This window comes from Cricetulus griseus, assembly GCF_003668045.3.
Source record: "Cricetulus griseus strain 17A/GY chromosome 1 unlocalized genomic scaffold, alternate assembly CriGri-PICRH-1.0 chr1_0, whole genome shotgun sequence".
NCBI classification, from domain to species: domain Eukaryota; kingdom Metazoa; phylum Chordata; class Mammalia; order Rodentia; family Cricetidae; genus Cricetulus; species Cricetulus griseus.
This window is the reverse complement of record NW_023276806.1, coordinates 222,919,103-222,940,693: the sequence shown is the minus strand read 5'-3', so window position 1 is coordinate 222,940,693 and position 21,591 is coordinate 222,919,103. Positions and strand designations below refer to the sequence as shown.

General features: G+C 40.6%; 1 protein-coding gene across 1 annotated transcript in view; it reads left to right on the top strand.

Moving 5' to 3' along the window:
* Cntnap2 (contactin associated protein 2) overlaps positions 1-21,591 on the top strand; it is a 1,481,094-nt gene that overhangs the window by 1,199,071 nt on the left and 260,432 nt on the right. The window contains exon 16 of the mRNA XM_035451404.1: positions 12,053-12,223. Coding sequence (XP_035307295.1) covers positions 12,053-12,223 — 171 coding nt within the window. The remainder of the gene's footprint in view (positions 1-12,052; positions 12,224-21,591) is intronic.

Sequence of the window (21,591 nt, the reverse complement as noted above, 5' to 3'; positions counted from 1 at the left end):
CCTATCTCAGTGTTTGGGGGGTTTTAATTATTATTATTTCTGAGGCTGTTGCAAGACCTTGGTGAAGAAGAGATTTTTCTCTTTTCTTTTTCTTTATGTCTTCTTTTTCTTTATTTTTTGGTTCAATTTCCAGATAAAGAAACTGAAGTTTTCAAAGATGACCTCTTCCCTTCAGTGTTGTTCTTTGTACTGTGGGTCAGCTCCCTGTTATAATGGTCCAGCTGAGATGTAGGTGCCGGGTTACTATTTTCAGTAGGAAAATGATAGCATTCATGAAACAGGGTGTATGAATCTTTTTATTTCCTGTAATGAAAAGAGTACAGAAAGGAAACTTTGATGTGGGTAATGTAGTTGTATGGATCCTATCAATCCATTACCCGGCATGCAGAGTGGGTTTCCATCCTCACAGCCATCACTCTGCTGAAACCCGGCAGCCTTTTCCACGTTTGTACTCACCTAATGGATTTGATATAAAATCTGTTTTTCTACGGATGTGAGGCTCTGGAGGGTTTGTGGTTCATCAATACATAAAGGCCTCCTTCTATAGCACCTCTTCCTCGAGCAGCTGCCGAGTGTGGCTGAATGCTTCACAGACTTTTACAAGCCTGCTGTCACTGCTCTTCATTACAACCGAGCAGATAATAAACTAGGAGCTTAATGGCATTAAAGCAAGAGTCCCAATACATGAGGAGAAGAAAAGAAAAGAGGAGAAGCAGATAGCACATTTAGGACAGAAACTGCATCCCCAGAGCTGGACAGAGGGCAGAGACGATGCCTGACATCATCAACTCACCGAGGAACCTTGCATATGAAGATGGCTCGCATAGTAGATCCCTGAAAAGGCAACAGTTGACATGCATAGTCTGAAACCTAGAAGAGTTTCTATCCTTATGGGATAAATAATTCTTCAGTTCTGAAATCACCAAAAGTAGGTTTTGTAAATGATCACATCAATTACCTGCAGAAATTAATAGGATTAGTGATGATTCAGATTCTTAAGTACATATATCTGGCTATTGGTCATTGGCAGAAAGAGAGTAGACAATGAAATCTCTACAGCCTGAAATCCACAGCCTTGCCAAGGAGAGAGGCACAGGAAAGCCATTATAATGATACAGCAGGTTAGGTGCACTGAGAGATTCCAGATGTCCTAGGACTAGAGAGCAAAAGCAGCATACCAACCCAGAGAGGCACCAAGGAAATCCTCAGGAGAAGGGGCCTGTGAAGCTGAGCCTTAACATCAAATGGGAACCTGATAAGATTAACATACACAGGTTATACAAGTGAAGGAAGAAAAAATTAGAGAAAAAGAAGAAGATAGGTTTTTTTTTCCTTCCCACCTTACAAACATCTTAGTACACACAACTGTTTGAAGAAAAGAAGACTTAGGAGGCAGCTTGGGTTACTGAGTGAGTTCAATACAGAAGAATCACAAATTCAATGCAAGTGAGCCTGGGTGACTCAGTGACACCTTGTTTGGAAAATTACTTTTTAAGTTTTTTTTAAAAAGGCTAGGGTATAGCTCAATGATAGAATGATTTCCTAGCCTGTGTACATCCTGAGTTCAATCCCAGGATTATGAAAAATTATGATGATGAAGCAATGGAAACACAGAATGGAGTCCCAATTCCTTTGAGTGTCAGGAGCAATGGGAGGAACATTTGGGGAGAGCTGGTGGCAAAAACAGGCTGAGAAATGGGCTTACTGTGCAGTTCAGGGAAGCCACAATATACTCTGCAGCCATTTGAATCCATTGGGGTTTTATGCATGAGTGCAAAACTATGAGATTACGTGGTTGGTTTTTGTAAAAAAAAAAAAAAAAAAAAAAAAAAAAAAAAAAAAGACAGCGTATGATGCAGGACCAAGGTAAGAGGCTGCTGTAACCTTCAGGAAACAGAATATGGTTGTGGCCAAGGCCATGAAAGGAATAGAGAGGAGAGGAACACCTTGGGAGATTAGAAGACACAGATTTGGGGCCAGGGTCAACTAGATAAATGCAAAGGAAGGATTTCCCAGGCTTGAGGACAGAGTAGGATAGGCTCTATTTTGTGAGGTGGAGAACACTATAAGTAGTGTTAACATAGAATGAAACTTGTTCACCTTCAGGCATTAAGTGATTGATCCTCTCTTTAGGTCAAGACAAGGCTGTTTAACAAACTCTCATTTTTGACCTAAACTCATAGTAGAGATCCAAGTGCATGCATAGATTTGGGGATCAATAATCTACAGTCACTAGAAATCATGAAACAGGTGAAAGTGCACAGGGAAAGGGGGGAGCACAAGCACTCATCCCTGACTCATCCAGCATTTACAAGATAGGTGCTCCCCAGAGTTGCCCCTGGCTATCAGTAGGTACAATACCATGTGTGAAACAGAGCCCTGAAAATAGTAGATGTAAACCTGTACATACCCATAGGCAAGACATAGCACATAGTTCATTTTCAAGTTTGCCTGGGTACAGGAGAATTGACCTTGAAGGCTCTCCTTTCTTGGAATCAATTTCATGGAATCTTTTAGGGGTGATCCAAGTCTATAATGTAAATGAAACCATAAAACCCCCAAAGTTCCCATTATACCTATTCATTTCTCCACTTCTGAATTCTATTTACTGCTAGTTCCAAACCCCAAAAGACCAAGTGTAGCTCATGGTCCCCATGAGGAAATTTCAAAAAACAAAATGTCAAGGATCTAAAGAGAGCATTTATGAAACAAATTTAGGTATTCCCTTTATCCACAAATACCTACCAAGCACTCAAGATAAAGTAAAATTACCTATGTGAACCATTTGCATTTAAGAGTGCCCATCAGACTTCTCATATGGTTTCTATGACTAATCAAGAACACACAAGTTTTCTCAGAATCTCATGCAGAACTGGGAACACTCTGGGCACCATGACCTTGAGAGTTTGAGCATCTCATGTTCTCTATGGGACTCAGGCCAGTGTTGTAGCTCAAAAGAATCCAATTACAGTGAGACATCCAACTAAATCCAACTGGTGTTTCCTGCCAGTTGGTAGCGGTGGAAAGAACCTTTGGAAAGAGTGGCTGCCACAGAGAGAGCAGGTAACCAAAGCCCAAGGGTAACAACTTCCCTTGGAGCCCTCCATTTTGAGGTTACTTAATTCCATGAAATGATGCTTTATATTCAGCAAAGGCTACCTTTTACTAATCTGAATGTAAAAAGGAGAGAGAGAGAGGATCAATTAAGGAAGTCATTTTTCCTACTACTTATAAGCAAACCTCTACAGACTCAAATCTACATGCAAATGGAGTCATCTGGTTTATCCTCATCAGCACCCAGCCTAAACTAAACAACAGGAAGCTCGTTGCACAATACAAAGAACACTAAATTTTTAACCTTTGGGTCATTTATAATTTTCAAAGTAATTAGTCTCTTCAGAGTTGATATTTACATTGGAAATTGCTTGTCATTTAAAGCAGATTTTCCATATATGCTTTTCAGGGAAGTCTAAATAGAAGCCATTCCATGAACTGAGGAACTGACTGAACCTGAGATGAGACTGGCGAGCTCACTAAGAGCTGGAGCCACCACAGCTCCAGACTGACCAGAGACACCAAGTACCTTCTCCTGGTTCAGGCCAGACTCTACCTTACTTTTCTCCAAGGAAGTGCTCCCTAGCTGAGATGGAGAAGCTCAGGGGCTGGACACAGTGCTGCTGGCTAATCTTGTCTGCAGTGTTCACCCAGAATTCTTTGCAATTATAGTAACTGTCTTCTTAGGTAGCTAATTGTTTTTGTTTACCTCCAGTGTTTATTTTATGGCCACTCTACAAAGCGATGGCCACTTTGCTACTGCTGAACCATCCTCCCGTTCGTGTGTTGTGAATGGGATTTAAAAATAAAAATCTCTGAAGAAGAATGGAGAGATAGCTCAACAAGTAAAGTGCTTAACTCAAAAGCATGAGGAACTGAGGACTCCCAGAAACCACATAAAAATTCTAATCATTATGTCATACGTTTGTAATCTTAGCACTGGGAAGCAAAGGTATGAGAGTCCTGGGGGCTCATTGGTCATCCAGCCTATTCTAATTCGAGAGCTCAAGATCAGTGAGATACCTTACTTCAAAGGAAGTAGATAACGTTTCTGAGGATGACCTGAGATTGTCTGATGGCTTCCAATCACACATGCACTCATGTGCACCTCCCTACAAACACACACCCATGCACATGAGAGAACATACACTTAAAAAATTATCCAGGAGATAAAGAAACAGCCTGTGGTATCCTTTCTAAGAGGATTACAGTGATAGCAAAATCCATCCATTCAGTGTCCATCAATAATGTTTATTGGAGATTTGTATTGTGGGCAGTATATTGCTGATTGCATTGCATGGAGTAGCTCCAGTGATTCTCCCAGAAGAGGTCCCCTTTCTACTTCACCACACAAAAGAGGAAATTGAGATTGAGGAAGGTCAAGTGCCCAGAGTCACTCAGTCAGTGAAGGTGACGACGTCAGAATGTAAACCAGACTGATTCTAGAGGTACATGTGGAACCAGCAAATAGCAGCTTTGCAGAGACACAAATCAACCATTTTACATGACTAACAGAAAAAAAAAATACATGTCCGTTCTGCTAAAAGGCAAGTGATAAGCCACCTACAAGGGGTGGGCTGAGGAGTGCTGGACACTTATAAGGGGCCATATGAGGGCAGGTCCTCAGAAAACCTATTTAAGGGTGACTCAGATCATCAGCTCTCTTCCTCTGCTCAGCCACTAGCTTCCCTACTCTCTCCAAGTAGGGGTAGGGATAATGTTCCACACACCAGACATATGTGGCCACAAAACACATATTCCTCAACTCATTTGTAAAGAAATTGAATGATCCATGACCCAATAAAAGAAGTCAAGACACTAACATTTGGGGGACCCCTCATGAAGCAGAAATCTCTTCATGTTGTATGAAAACCCAATAATCAAAAGGCACCACCAGCCCATCACACATGCTCACATTCTGGCCAGCTGCTTGCTGCTTTGTTATGTAGTGTAAATGAATGGGAGAGACCTAGCAACCACATACATTTATGGAACAAATTCAAACCTAACATGAGGGAAACCAAGGGGCCTTGGGAGAAACAGAGATAATACAAAAAAATCAAAAGAAAATGTTTTATAAAAATACAATTTTGCATTTAAAACAAAACAGCAAAAAAAAACAGAATAGAATAGATATGAAAAAGAGGCTACCAGAAAATAAGCAATCAAACTTGAATTTTTAAAAATATAATGGCCCAAATTAAAACACAATAGCAAGGGACTGGTGATGTACCTCAGTGGTAGAGAATTTGCCTACCATGTGGAAAACCCTGGGTTCAGTTCCCAGCACTACAAAACAACAATAACAAGCAAACAAAATTTGCAAGACTGAAGATGCTCAGTCTGGAAGGATGCTCAAAGTAGACTACTAGGACAAATATTTTTAAAAATCAAAATTAGGAATAAAAATGAGCAGGAAAAATCATGACAAATGAAAATTAATAGGTTTAAGGAGAAAGGGGATCAAGAAATCTAAGTCTGTGGCCCGACACAAGGAATAGGTGTATGCATGGTAATCAAAGTGCATTAGCTTTCTCAACAGCAACCCAGACAGCTTGACAATTGTCTTTCTGGGGTGTCTCAATTAGGTGTGAAAGGAGAATAATGGCTTATCAGAAGAACATGGATTTGGAAAGTTAACCTCAAGCACTTCTATCTTCAAGATGCCAACTGAAAACATGTTTCTAGAAAATGAGGGTGCAGACTCAGAAATGGGATGTCATGACATCTCTGAGCCTGAGCATAGATTCCTGAAGAGGAGAGAAGGCAGGTTTGGCAACAGTGGAAGAAGAGATCACAGGATAAGAGCTAAGGCCAAAGACTCACCTATCCAGATGGAAACAGAGACAAAGGGGGCATTGCCAGAGTTCAAAGCCATGCCTACTATGTGACAGGAGATCTTAAGGTCAGGAGAGATTTTGAGAAAGGCTTTAAAGTTGTGATAATGAATTTGGAATTCATGACAAAAACAGATAACTTAGCAAAGTGGGAGAAATTATTGATCCTAGAGAAACAAAGAATTATATAGGAGAGAAAATAAAACTACATTTGGCTATCTGGCTTTTTAGTGAGTATAGTTCATGCCATCTTACGCATATAAATGCTGAATTTTCAGACCCTAAATTCTGCAGTGTGCCTGTTTGGGGGGGAGATATTACAAAAGGGACTGAGGAAGAAGGCTCTATTAAAGTCTAAAGCCTCATCTCACATCCAGGAAAATCAATAGAAAATATCTAGGGGTGTAAATTAATAAATTCCACACAGAGGGTATGTGTGGTGTGTGTGTCTGTGTGTCTGTGTGTTTTCATACATGTGTGTTTGTATGGGTGGAGGTCAGAGGTCAATTTCAGGTGTCTTTCTCTATGCTTCCAACCTTATTTTTTGAATCAGGGTCTCTAGCTGCAATTGGAGATTGCTGATGGGCTAGGCTGGTTGGCCAATGAGCTCCAGGGATCTGCTTGTCTCCCCCCACATAAACTCTCAGTGCTGGGGTTAAAATCGTTACCCTACTACACCCTGCATTGAATGCGCTGAGGATCCAAAATCAAATTACCCACCAAGCCTATCTCCCCAGCCCCAGATGTAGATAGTCTTAAATATATTAGAAAGGATTGTCTCTACGGAATTAGACTTAAAAGGTGAACAGGAAACATGACTGAGTTTTAGGTTATGTTGCTCTGATACCACTAGACTTTTATAACCCATGTAATATTTTGTAAGGAATGAAAAATTGGACTTAAGATTAAATACTGTTCCTCAGAAAATACCTCTAGGAATTCTGGGATTGGAATTCAAGATCAAGTAAGTGGCTACTGAAAAATTTAGATGCATACACAGAATCCGTGTTTTCAACTGCTGGCTGCCTGATGTTTTTAGTGACACTGAGTATCAGCGACACCTGGTTTGCTGTCCCAGCCCTCTCTGACACTTGGTTGAAGATGTCATCCTGCTTCCACTGGACACATATGATAAGCCTGGCCTGGAGTCTATTTATTTAAAAAAAAAAAAGCTTCTCCCATGATGGACTCATTTTCAAGCTTAAAGAGCTCTCAATGCCGTGCCAACCTTTGTGGCACGCCTCTGAGGACAATTGCTCTAGCTCAGGGCTGCATCCCTAACCTCTCCACCCACCACCCACCTCATTATCCTGTTACTGTTGACTGACCCTTCTAGTCTCACACACTCATTTCTATTCTGTATCACACTTTCCCTCTTGATTTCCAACTTTTCCCCCTTCTGCCTGTCTATGCTGGCCCAGTCCCGGCCACCTGCTGTCACTCAGTCCTTGCCATCCAGAGACTCAGTTATTCTGACTTGGTATTCCCATGCCATGTGTTTTTCCCCTCCATAGCACTGACCTTGATAGCAAGTACAAATTGCAGCTAATTCAATTGCCTTGAGGTTATGAGACCATCATTCTTGCAAATGCTTGGCGTTGTTCAATGAAGTCTATGGGGAATAATAGAAATAAAGTCACGAATGAGGAAAATTATGGTGTGCTGGTAGAATCACTGTCTGGTTATCTGCAGGTGTTAAAGCAGCATTAGCCTTTATTGATATTTATTTAGCATCTTTAATACTCAGGGTACACATAAACCACATTTTGACCCATGAAGTGTTTGCATATGGAATTAAAACTAGATATACATGAGAAGTAACTAATCACTTACTCATTTATTTCCCAATTATTTGTAGAGTACTGACTATATGCTGAGGCCAAAGGTCATGGAGATGAAATGGTTTCATCCCAGCTTTCATGGAGCTTATGGTCAGCTAGGAACAATATAAACAAACAGTAATAATGCTATCAGCTCCCTGCATGGTGGAATGCAATGCACATTGGAAAGAACTCTTTCTTGCATTATTTGTTATAACTCAGAGTCCCAGAGTCTGGTCCACAGACTTTGCAGACAAGACTCAGAAAAGGTCATCAGGGTCTGGAGCACCATCATTCTAACCTATTCCTTTGTCTGTACTCACTAGCAGTGAGCTCACAAGCTGGAAAAGGGGTTCTGCCACTATGAGCAACACTGGTTGCTCTCCAGAGGATCTGGGTTTGATTCCCAGCACCCACATGGCAGCTCACAACTGTCTGTCACTCCAGTTCCAAGAGATCTAACACCGTCCTCTGCTTTTGCAAGCACCAAGCAAAATCATGTGGCACACAAAAATGCATGCAGGCAAAATACTCCTACACCTAAAATAAAAATAATATCTTTTTTTAAAAGAAAAGAAGGTTAACACACTGAGCAAGGTTGCCTGTTTGTTCTTGTTGATACTGTGTGTGTGTGTGTGTGTGTGTGTGTGTGTGTGTGTGTGTGTGTGTGTGTGTGTGATACATTATAACTAAAGCAGACACATAAAAGGAAGGACAGTAAACCAGCATGATGGCTCAGGGGTAAAGTGTTTGTTGAGTAAGCCTGATGAATTGAATTCAATCCCCAGATCCCATAGTGGAAGAATACTGATTCTCAAAGGTCATCTTCTGACTTCCTATACTATAGAAGGTGTGCACCTGTACAAACACACACTAATATACTAAATACACACTAATAATAAAATACTTTTTAAAAAATAAACAATAAATGGAAGGGCTCTTTGAGATAAATGAGTCGGAATATCCTCTGCCTCCCCCCAATTCCAGAGTCAACACAACTGTGATCTCACCAGGCCAGGCCAGAGCAAAGGCCTTCCTACCGCTAATGAAGAGTCTGGATTTCATGAATTCATCCAGAGATCTGGGATATTCACAAGTAGCAAAGGTAGCAGTGTGTGACAATCCAGACATTTCCAGGATCCTAGTAAACACCCTTAGTACAAGGCATGGTTTCCCTAAGAATAAGCCCGTTCAAGAGACCAAAATAGATTGAAGTTGCTTAGTGAGCACAGAATTAGAACAAATGGAATTGCCGTCTGTAGAGATGTTTCATCAAACAAGAAGAACTGATTAAACTGCTCTGCTCGTCTCTGGGTACATTCCTGTCGGAATAACTAGACCTGGACCTCAAATAAATACTGACAAGTTTTCCTTTTAGCTTTCGTTTTCCTAGAATCACTTCAGACAACCATCCTTCTGTTAATGCATCGCCACCTCAGATAATAAGAATGTACTTGATTGGATTGAAACTTGAAAACATTAATTACATTCCTGTCCTGGGGATTCAACCTAAAGAGACAGAATTGTTCTGCATAAGGCTGGAGAAGCACAGGGGCCTGGACCCTGGCAGACTCTTAGGTTGTTAAAGGACCAGCAGAATCCTGCTGCACTCAGGAAATGCGTCTTCACGAACTCCAGCTCTGGAGTTCCAGATGGGCAAGGCAGCTGCTCATTTGCTTTAGGTTTTTCTCCAAGAAGTACTAGGCTTCCTGGCAGCCAGGACAGTGCCCTCTCTCCTTACATGAACATCAGATGTGGACCCAGGAAGGAGGCTCAGCCTCTGGATAACAGCATTAACATCAGGGTCAGTAAAGTTCCTTTCTTTTTCCAATATTGTCCTACCTACTATCATGCTCCTTTTCCTAGAAATGAGCATATTATCCCACTGAAAGCTATGAACAGTTAAAACACAATAAAGTAAAACTGCACTGAGACCTTCAGATACCCTAAGAACAATCTATCCCTACCCACAGCATTTTTTTTTTTGAGTTAGGGTCTCAAGGAGCCCAGGCTGCACTGTCTTTCTCCCGAGAGCCAAGAATGATCTCAAACTTCTGATCCTCCTGCCTCCGCTTCCAGAGTTACAGGCATGTACCACTATTGCTGGCTATGCATTGCTAAGGATCACACTCTACTAACTGAGCTACATCCTTAACCCTCCCTTTTATTCTAGTGGAGACACCTACAGACATATTTTCACAGACTTATCAGTTATATATTATCTACTAAAATAGTCAAAAGCGAGACCATTATTCTGAGACAACTCCAAAGAATAAGAAATGCTTGGAACTGTTTTACATTTTCCATCCAACCCCTTACCAATATGTATAAATTCTTAACAAACCACAACCCAATTCAATGTGAACAGTATGGCAAAACTCAAGCTTAACTAATCAGAAATTATCAACTGACCTTTGGCTGTATGTATGAATTTGGCAGCTGGATTGCATTTCAAAAATAATTTTTAGAAGCTGGGACTATGGCCCAGTTAGTAAAGACCTTTCCATCCAAGCTTGAAGACCTGAGTTCAATCCCCTGGACCTAAACAAATACATTTGTAACCCCAGTGCTGGGGAAGCCTAAACAGAATCACTTGGGCTCACTGGCCAGCCAGCACGGCTTACTCATTGATCTTCAGCACAGTGAGAGCCTTTTCAAAAAGGTGAGGCCAGCGAGAAGACTCAGCAAGTGTCATGCAAGCCTGGCAACCTTAATTCAGCCTTCCAGCCTTCAGAACACACATAAAGCTGAAATGAAAGAATTGACCCCATTTAGGAACAAACTTTACCCTGTTGTTATTCTCTAAACAATCCAGTATGACAACTGTGTCACAGCCTTCCCATTGTATAGATATTACCAATAATCTGGAGATGGTTTCATGTATACAGAAGGATGTGCATAAATTATAAGCAAATATATCAGAATTTTATTTAAGGGATCTTCATTCTCAGATTTTGATATCTACTAAAGTACTGAAACTAGCCAAGGGATAATGAAAATTAGCTGTGTTATCTCTTTTTCCTTTCCATGAACATGTAAGTTTCTCTTCTTTCCCTCCCCAACTAGTTGCATTAAGCCACTTACAGTCTGTTGTTGCTTTATTGAGAAATCACTGAGGTGGCTCACATAAACTCATTAAAATTTTAATGTGCCTATCTATAATGCATTTAACTTTAAATATTCCATGCACTTATCTGGATGTCACTACATCCTAGTTGCCTACAAAAACAAATAGCCTAAGTGAAGTAAGAAGGTAATTTAATATCTGAGTAGAATAATACTGCGTGTTTAATTTTAAAATATAGCTTAAGTATAACAGTGCCAACATAAAGTTACCTTCGTTAAAGAATAGTAATTGGATTTAATGTTGCATATATACACGGTTTCCATTAAAGGAAAGAAAGTGAAGTTTATGTGTGAGTATAAACTAATGAAGGAAGCTCAGCTCATCTGTGGTGCTCTTCAGACTACAGGACAGCATACACAATGAAAACAGATTGGAGAATTAGCGTTAAAGCTCATGGCTTTAGTAACTTCTGGAAAACACATCTACATATTTTGATCTTAATCTGGTCTTAACCTGGGATGGTAAAATGCACACATTAGAAAGGAGTCTTCACAGGCGATCAAGTTGCAAGTCAGGTTATGGGTCCCATTTTAACTTCTTGATCCATTTGTCCTGATGGAATGGGAGTAAGTTGGTTTGGAGTCTTCTTATGCCTAGTAAATTGTTCTTCTTGGGACACTGGCCACTCTGCCAGGCAGTGGTTGGAAAGGATGGATCGTGCCTTCCCAGGATTTCATGGTACTGATTGACTGAGATCACCTGTGTGAGTTCAGACTGCATCTGATTACAGGCTTTAGTGTCCCAGGACCAAAGATTACACCAGCTCCTCGTGGTCAGAAACAGAAACAGAGACAGTTTATTAAGAGAAGTAAAGCAGCCCTAGAAATGAGAGTGGGTTAGTGAGCTGAGGGAAGAGCTGCCTAGGTTGTATGGCTCTTCTAGGATCTTCATAGTCCTCACCTCTCCCATTTGTATTTCACAGACTTTCTCACGCCCTGTGCATGTTCTGCTCTTAAGATGAAGCCCCAGGAAAGGAAGGTTTCAGACTTGCTCTGCAAACTGGCCTCTCTCACATGTAAATTTTAATATTTCAAACCTGGAGGTCTCTGTACAACTTGAAGGCAGCCCCACTGAAGACTCTCTGCTCCCTTGGCAATTGTTTAGGGAAGCATGGTTATTGCCCAGAAAGGCTTATTAAACTCAAGAACTGGGTCTTTTACATAATTGCCCTCATCAAGGTATAAATTATCTTGTCTTCTCTCTTCATCCCACAGGAAATTACTGGAATGCCGCCTCCTTCCCAAATCCATCGTCCTACCTGCACTTCTCTACCTTCCAAGGAGAAACCAGTGCTGACATCTCTTTCTACTTCAAGACGTTAATCCCTCGGGGAGTGTTTCTGGAAAATCTTGGGAACACAGACTTCATCAAGCTGGAGTTGAAGTGTGAGTACTTATTTTCTATCAACATGCTAGTGGCCTCTCTGGTTACAGAAATGTCTCAAGAGAGCTGGCAAAGAAGGCGAGGAAACACTGCTCTTCTAATGGTAGGAGGGCACTCAATAATGTTCCTTGTTTGATGCTCTCCAGGGCAGTAGGTCAAGAGTAGACAGAGGTGTGTAAGCTGATCTGAATGCCGAGAGTAGATGGACCAACATGGGGGAAAGTAGAAAGAAGATATAAAGCTCTCAGTGTGGCTGAGGCAGCCATAGATCAGCTATCTGATGAAACAAAACACCGTTGTACACTTTTCTCAATGAAGTTCCACATCCACACCTTCCAAAAAAGTGTATGATCTTAATTTGTTTAGCCAAGGGCATAGAATTCAGAGTCAGGTCCAGTTGTCCTTGAATCCACCAACCATATGGAGCTCTACTTTGGGACTGCTTCCATGAGAAGACAGGCCAGGCAAATCCACAAACAATTCTTGCCTCACCAAGGCTCTTGTAGCCTCAGGGCCCAAGTTCAGATTTGGGAAGTTATAATACACAGACCTCCAGGCTAAATGGTTACTTGCCAGGCTCTTCTATATGTTAAAATAAGTCAAGATCATGTGGGAGACTCTGAGCCCAGTCTTCTGAGATCTCAGGCCCCTGCTGAGTATGTCAGACGGGCTTCACCCCCTGCACTAACTTGAGTATGTCAGATCAGCTTCACCCTTTACCCTTGCCCTCTCTGTCCTCTGTCCTACTGTTAGCTCATGCTTCTGTTCCAAGAATAAGCCCAGATCTATTTCCCAGTATATCTGAGGTTTTTCTCTTTTTGTACTTATAAATATGCAATGTGCCATTTTAAAAAGATAATCTCACATACACTTTTTCCCACTGAAATCCCACTGGGTTTTCTTTGTAAATGATATTGTGACAAAGCAAAAATGGGTAAGGGTGTCGAAGAGTCTCAGGTTCAAACCCAAATTTTGGGATTGAATTATTTAATCTCTATGGATCCCAATTTTCTGAAATATAAAATTATGGTGTTAATTTTGGGAGACTATTCTGAAAATGGCCCGGGGGTGGGGGGAGGCAGATATTTGTGGAGAATGTATTTCAGTGTCCAGTAAGTACCAGAATTATCTTCCCAAGGTTGTTCATTGTAATGCAGCATTTTTCAGGTATGACAGGGTCTTTCTCAACCCAGTTGTGCTGGAACCAAGGTCCTGAGGCACCAGACACTTGGTTGTCTCAAAAATAATCATGAGACAGTGGATCCAAATCCATTGTCTCACACCAAGGAAGGTTAAAGATATTCACTCCTCATGGGAGAATGAGCAGCAGAAGAAAACTTCACTACAAATCACAGAGCAGTAAGAAATTGAGGGGAAGTGACAGAAGGACCTGAGAGGAAGAGAGGTTTAAGAGAGGAAAAGACTGTCAAGTTCCTTTGTCCAGGGGATTTCACAGGGCCATGGCAGATGCTAGACAAAGGCTGAAGTGCTGTCTACTGGGCTGGCTACTTTTCTGGGCTGCGGTGACTGAGTCAATGGAGGCCCATACTCTATGCTGTCCCCCTGGATCAGCCATGGAAACGGTCCCGTGTTGTTCATGTACTGTTCGTCTCTTCCTCCAGCCTTGTTAGTTATAAACCTTGAATCTCAATAGCTGTTAGTCATTTTGTCAGTGTCACTACCCTCAGACTTGCAGATACCTCAGGAGTTGTTCATTATTCTATGCTTTCTTTATTCTCATATTTACACAGTCTGCTATAGTTTTTTTTACCATGGCTGAGAATGAATGCTACCCCAGCCACCATGATGTAGTTGCAGTCTTTCTTGATTGCTGCATTTCTAGCTAGTGATCTGAGGTAGTCTCCTAAACAGAAGCCCATTGTTAGAAGCCATCCTTACTGATAGTTGAGTTTGTTGCAATCAGCTTCATTAGAAGCAAAAATTAAGACAGGATGATAATAAATTAAATATGTCCCTGGGGACTTTGGAGAAGCAAACAACTGGTCTGCCATCACTGGCCAAGATCCTTGTCCCTTCCCTTATCTGTCTAGCTTAGTTATCTCATATTCAACTGCAGGCCTCCTTTTCATCTTCCTCACTGGTCCAGACCTTGCTATGCAAACTCGTCACCTTTCTTTAACCCCAGATTCTATTGTCTCTGCAATAGACCTGGGCAACTTGAAGTTTTCACCATGGGCAAGATCTGATTAAAAAGAAGACTTAAAACAGTCTGTCCCTAGAATTAAAACTAATTAATTTATTGATTAAAATGCCCTCTCCACTGAATCAGGGCTCATAATTATTAAAATAGGATTTTTCATTTCCTTTGGTTAAAATTAATTTAATCAGCTATGTTCTTTCTTCCATGTTAGTTAGATGGCATATTAGAAATATCCCATGGCCTAAAAATGGACAGCTCTATATTTGAAAAGTTCCATACTTTTCTATAATGTTACTGGGATTCTCTAACTGCTTTCCCTGCTTGTATTTGGTAGAGTCGTGTCTGGGTAGGAAGGGAGGAGAAATTGAGTTCAGAGAGAGCAGGTGTCTTGGCTTTCCACATGCATCAAAGAATTTCATTTATTTCTTATTGAGGAAAATCTTCAGAGAGGCTTTCAAAGCCTTGTAGGTGTGTGGATTATGAGCCTAAAGCTTCACCTACTGCTCTGAGGCTCCTTCCTTGTAGGTCTTTCTACAATATGAAAAGCATAGTAGAAGGTGAATTACAACCTCCATTTTGCAGTACCACTGATCTTTTCTGTCATATAGTTTATACGGGGTGAAGACATACAGAATCTCTAAGATGAAGAGTTGGGACAGTCTCTTCTAGAGCCTCCTGTACCTCCTATAAACCAGTAAAAGTGAAAATACTTTTTAAAGACCCCTGACTGGCAGATAGTAGAAACCATCAGTTTGTGTGTGTATCTCCATTAGATTTCAAAGGGACCTTGGTGCATTGTACACCATGCGGCATGGCAGACTTGTGTACAGGAGAGAAACATAATTAAAGTTAGTAGGAAGTGCTTCTGCAAAGCTGCCAACCCTTAAGAGAAATTGAGGTGCAAACTAGTTTACTTGGGCTGATTATGTTTCAGCCTGGTAAAAGGCTGAGCCAAGGCATCTTGAATATGTAAGTTCTCACAGATTTCACGCAACTGTTTTGACAAAAAAAAGTAAAAGTGACTGAAATACCTGAGGACAACTTAAAAGGGGAATTATTTAATCTCAGCTCAAGATTTCGAAGAGTTAGTGTATGGTCAGATGACCCCATACACTTGGGCAGAATATCTCAGCAGAAAGATTCTGTGTCCTGAAAGCTGTTGACTTGAGAGATGACCTGAAAGAAGAGAAAGGTCATTCAGAAAGGTATCAGTGCAACATAGAGCCCCAAAGGTCGCCTAGGTTCTTCTGCAAGGCCCCACCCAACAGTGCCATCAAATTACAATCCATCAGGGGATTGATGCATTCATTAGTTCAGAGCCCCCAGGATCTAATTGTCTCTGGAACCTTATCAGACACACACAGGTGCACTCCACTTAATCCAGTCAAGCTAACAATGAAGATTAACCATCAAATGTATCATATCAGCTATTTGTCAAGGATGCAGATTGAGACAGACAAGGTAGAAAGGTATCTCCCAAGGAAGGGATTGAGTATCTTAAACATTACATGAAAAATTTCTTGGGAAGGGGGTGTTTACAGAGTTGACAATCCTAGTGAGTAGCTGTAGGAAAGGTGTGTCCCACTACCATGAAAATAACCATTGGCATCTCAGCAACAGGATGCAGTGACTTTGGGCCTAGGAGAGTTTGAGAATGTTCTAGGTATTGTTATTTTGTAAAAGTTTAAACAGTGGAGAAGAAAAGAAACTGTGAGATGGAAAAACCTGGCATGGTTGACACTTGCTAGCACTTCACTAATCACAGTTTATTCATTTTGACTTTTCTGTGTCAGATTTCTGGGTAGTGGGTTAAGAATCCTTCAGTAGCTGACTGCCAGGGGCTGAGGAAAAGTGTTTGCTGCAAGCAACTTTGTTTAAACACTCTCTTCTCCCCCCCCCCCCCGTTTAGTTTGTTAGGGCTTTCTGATAGGAATTTAAATTTTGTTTCTCTGCGTGCATCTCAGAGGAATTTTGTCACAGTGCATGCCTACATGTTGCTTTCCAGAATAGCAGTCCCGTTAATTAACTACATTGTGCCCTTCTGTCAAGAGTAGAGGATTCTTGACTCAGAGAACAGTGAGCTTGTGTACCACAAGTTAACGAGATGTCATCAACATCCTTTTAGAAAGTAGAAAAACACAAGATAAAATCAGAGCCATCTTACTCATTAGCATATTTTAAGGTACAATTTTGACTGTTTCTCACTTACTATTTAATGTTTATTCATTCATTCAGTGAGTTTTTCCCGGATGTTTACTAGGCTTCTGGTATTGTGATAGGTGCTGGGGGAACATGCTCAAAATCACTTTCTTCCCCCCACAGATATGGCCATTTGGAAAGTAGACAAGTAAATTGGTGGTCGGTTATTAACAGGCCAACTCAGCCTTCTTGGGTCATTTTGCCTCAGGCCTTGTTTCAGACTCTCTATACAAATCATCCCCCATCCTAATAACCCGCCAAAGTGAACATGGCGTTCACACATCCACTTTACAAATAAGGAAACTGAGGCATAAGGTGAGGATGCTCACACAGCTAGGAAGTGCAGAGCTAGGTCTTGGCCTCAACCTTTTGCCCCTGAGTTATCACTGTGACCTTGGCAGCCCTCACTTCCCTCAACAGACAGACTGCCTGCGTGTGCTGATGGAGAATATTAAAGCTGAAGTGGAGTGACAGGCTCTTCCCAGGGAATGTAATGCTTTAATTAAATTTTGATGGATGAGCAGGAGTCGATAAGGTAAAGATGAGAGGAAAACAAGAATCTGGAAAGGAAGGGCGGTTCAGGATAACACCAAAGGAATGAAAATACTGGGGACTGAGCCTAGAGACTCAGAAGGAAGCAGAGTGGCGAAAAGTGTCCTGTGTATGGGGAGTGCAGTGTGAGAGCTAGAAGGTTTGCAAGTTTAGTGCTCAGTGCTCTCTTTTCTGGGGCAGGACTGGGCTTGGCTTTAAAATGAAAGTTGTAGGGAGCTGGGGTGTAATGAGCAGACCAGAATTCATCAGAACAATGAATAGAAACCAGATATATTGGTTCGTATTTTATAATGAAATGCCGGAAGAAAGCTGAGCTTGTGAGTGTATTATCTAGCTCATACTTTGATTGACCAATTGCCATGGTTCAGGTGCTTACAAGGGCTCCTCTTGGCTGTGCAGCTCATGTTAGATACAATGGCTTCTGACCATGCTAATGGAATGAATGAAATGTGTGTGTGTAAAGGTGGTGGAGAAGGTTGGGACCCAGGAACTATCAAATGTTGGAGTCCTCAGCATCACTGTTACCCAGCATCACCGGTCTCTAATGGTGAGAGAAAGGAACACAGTAGTTGTGAGGTAATCCTGGTGCTCCAATGAGGACATCCCTGAGAAGTCAGAGATGTGTCTAGGACAAAGCATTGCTGAATGTGGGCCATAGAATAGGAAGGGCACAGGGGAAGGAAGAGTAGGTCAACTGTTTCCTGGCTCCGGGATATGGACCCTGGGACTGGCCTAGGATCCAGTTAAGGTGGCCTAACTATAGTGAGTAGAAAGAAGTGCTTCTTAGGAACAAAAGTCTTTTTTTCCGTAAGGCAAAAGAACATATTTAAAAGAGATTTCAAGGGAAGTTTATGAAAGAGATGAGATTTCCCAGGGGAATGATTATTGAACAGGAGACATTCACATATGCAGCAATCAGAAACTATGGTAAAACTTTCGAATAAGCTCCCATGTTGACTAAGTTTGAGGGTTTTTTTTTTTCCAGATGTCAGGGTGAGTCAGAGAAAATATCTGCCTTTAGCAGACATATTTACTCAAAAGGTGTGGAGGCAGCACTCTAATGTCCCACTAATCTTAGGAAAGGGTATTAAAGAAAACTGCTCATTCCAAGCATGCAGCCTTCTGCAGCACAGGTGCTCTAGGAAGTCACAGACAAAATTACTCTGCAATATGTAGAACTCGATGAATCAGAAGCAGTAAATTAATGGCAATTTATCTACCACTACTTCAGAATGGGAGCAATTTTTTGATGTTTAAAAGAGCTTCATGCGTGTAACAGCAAGAAATGTGAAATTCCACTTAACCAGGCTGTAGGCAGTGTGGTGTTACTTGGGATGCTTCTTAAAAATACTATGAGTTTTTATTAATAAAAGCCAGGTGTCTGCACCTGGATTCTTCCTTTTAACTATTCAAGACAACCAGGACTATGGAAATGAGTTTAGGATGAATTTGAGCATTATTATTTCTTTGTGAGTTTAGTTATGGCTTCATTTTGTAGTCTAGATTCAAAATGTGAAGAGGAGCTCTAGGCTGGCCATTACTATGTATAAGAAAAGAATTGCCCTTTCAAAAAGTTTTAAACATATAAATATTTACTCACAACAGTTGAAAATGTTTTACATTATTTTTTATAAATTTTTACTGCGCTATATATACATTTTTCTGCACTCCCTTCCCTTCTCCCTTCTCCCCTTCTACCCTACTCAATATTCCCCATGCTCCCAATTTACTCAGGAGGTCTTGCATTTTTCCCCTTCCTAGGTGGATCCATGTTATGTCTCTCTTTGTTACCTAGGTTCTCTGGAGTTGTGGTCTATAGGCTGGTTGTTCTTTTCTTTATGTCTAATATCCACTTATGAGTGATTACATATTATATTTCTCTTTCTGGGTCTGGGTTACCTCATTCATTTTAGCTTCCTCTAGATCCTTCTATTTGCCTGCAAATTTCAAGATGTCATTTTTTTTTTTTTTACCGCTGAGTAGTGTTCCATTGTGTAAATGTGCCACATTTTACTTATCCATTCTTCAGTTGAGAGGCATTTAGGTTATTTCCAGGTTCTGGCTATTACAAATAATACTGCTATGAACATCATTGAGCAAGTGTCCCTGTGGTGTGAGTGTGCATCCTTTGGGTATATGCCCAAAAGTGGTATTTCTGGGTCTTGAGGTAGATTGATTCCCAAATTGCTAAGGAACTGCCATACTGATTTCCAAAGTGGCTGTACAAGTTTGCACTCCCACCAGCAATGGAGGACAGTTCCCCTTTCTCTACATCTCCTCCAGCATAAGCTGTCATCAGAATCTTTATCTTGGCCATTCTAACAGGAGTAAGATGGTATCTCAGAGCTGTTTTGATTTGCATTTCTCTAATGACTAAGGATGTTGAGCATTTCCTTAAGTGTCTTTCAGCCATTTGAGATTCCTCTGTTGAGAATTTTCCTTTAGATCTGGACCCCACTCATTTATCGAATTATTTGGTCTTTCGATGTCGAGTTACTTGAGTTCTTTGTATATTTTGGAGATAAGTCGTCTGTCAGATGTGGAGTTGGTACAGACCTTTTCTCATTCTGTAGGCTGGCATTTTGTCTTGTTGAACATATTCTTTGCTTTACAGAAGCTTCTCAATTTCAGGAGGTCCCATTTATTCATTGTTGTTCTCAGTGTCTGTGCTACTGCGTTATGTTCAGGAAGTGGTCTCCTGTGCCAATGAATTCATGGCTATTTACCAATTTCTCTTCTATGAGGTTCAATGTGGTTGGTTTTATGTTGAGGTCTTTGATCCATTTGGACTTGATTTTTGTGCATGTCAATAGATATGGATCTATCTGCAATTTTCTACATGTTGACAGCCAGTTATGCTAGCAACATTTGCTGAAGACGCTTTCTTTTTTTTCCTTTGTATAATTTAGCTTCTTTGTCAAAAATCAGGTATCAGTAAGTGTGTGGGCTAATATCAGGGTTTTCAATTCAATTCCAGTGTTTTACCTGTCTGTTTTTGTGTCATTGCCAAGCTTTTTTCATTACTGTAGCTCTATAGTAGAGTTTGAAGTTAAGGATGGTGATGCCTCCAAAAGTTCCTTTATTGTTTTGACTATCCAGGTTTTTTTTTTTTTTTGCTTTTCCATATAAAGTTAAATATTGTCCTTTCAAGGTCTGTGAAAATTTTTGCTGGGCTTTTAATGGGGACTGCATTGAATCTGTAGATTGCCTTTGATAGGACTGCCATTTTTACTATGTTAATCTTACCTATCCAAGAACATGGGAGTTCTTTTCACTTTCTGATTTCTTCTTCAATTTCTTTCTTCAAATACTTAAAGTTCTTGTCATACAGGTCTTTCACTTGTTGGTTAGAGTTGCCCCAAGATGTTTTATATTTGTAGCTATTGTAAACGGTATTGTTTCTCTGATTTCTTTCTCAGCCTATTTATCATCTGTATATAGGAAAGCTACTGAAGATACTGATTTGGGGGAGGGGTAATATTGTATGCTGCTATATTGCTTAAGTTGTTTATTAGTTGTGGTAGTTCCCTGACAGATTTTTTTGGGTCAGTTGTGTATACTATCATATCATCAGCAAATAGTGAATTTTTGACATCTTTTCTAATTTGTATCCTCTTGATCTCCTTTTCTTATCTTATTGCCTTATCTAGAACTTCAGTTCTATATAGGATAGATAAGGAGAGAGTAGATAGCCTTGTCTTGTTCCTGACTTCAGTGAAATCGCTTTGAGTTTCTCTCCATTTAGTTTGATGTTGGCTGCTGGCTTGCTGAGTATTACTTTTATTATGTTTAGGTATGTTCCTTGTATCCCTACTCTCTCCAAGATCTTTATCATGAAGGGGTGTTGAATTTTGTCAAAGACTTTTTCAGCATCTAATGAGATGAACATGTGGGGACTTTTTCTTTCAGTTTGTTTATATAGTGGATTACATTGATGGATTTTCATATGTTGAACCATCCCTGAATTTCTTGGATGATAAAGCCTACTTGGTCATGGTGGATGATTTTTCTGATGTGTTCTTGGATTTAGTTTGCTAGAATTTTATTGAGTATTTTTGCATCATTGTTCATGGGGGAGATTGGTCTGTAAATCTCTTAGTTGTGTCTTTGTGTGATTTGGGTGTCAGGGTAACCATAGTCTCATAAAAAGAGTAGCTAACTTCCTTGGATTAGAGTTTTCCTTGTAGTGCTTTGTGTGAGGCTCCATTTGTGGATAGGTATTGTTTAAATCTGGTTTTGTCATGGAATATCTTGTTTTCTCCATCTATGGTGAATGAAAGCTTTGCTGGATATAGTAATCTGGGCTGGCATCTTCACTATTTTGAGCTAACAAGAGAGTTCTTTTCACATATGACTTAGGCATGTTGGGATGACAACGATAAATTTCAGAATAAATTGTCCTCTTGATATGAAATTTTTCTTGTTACCTTAGGCTCCACCCATGCCTGCTAGTCTGGA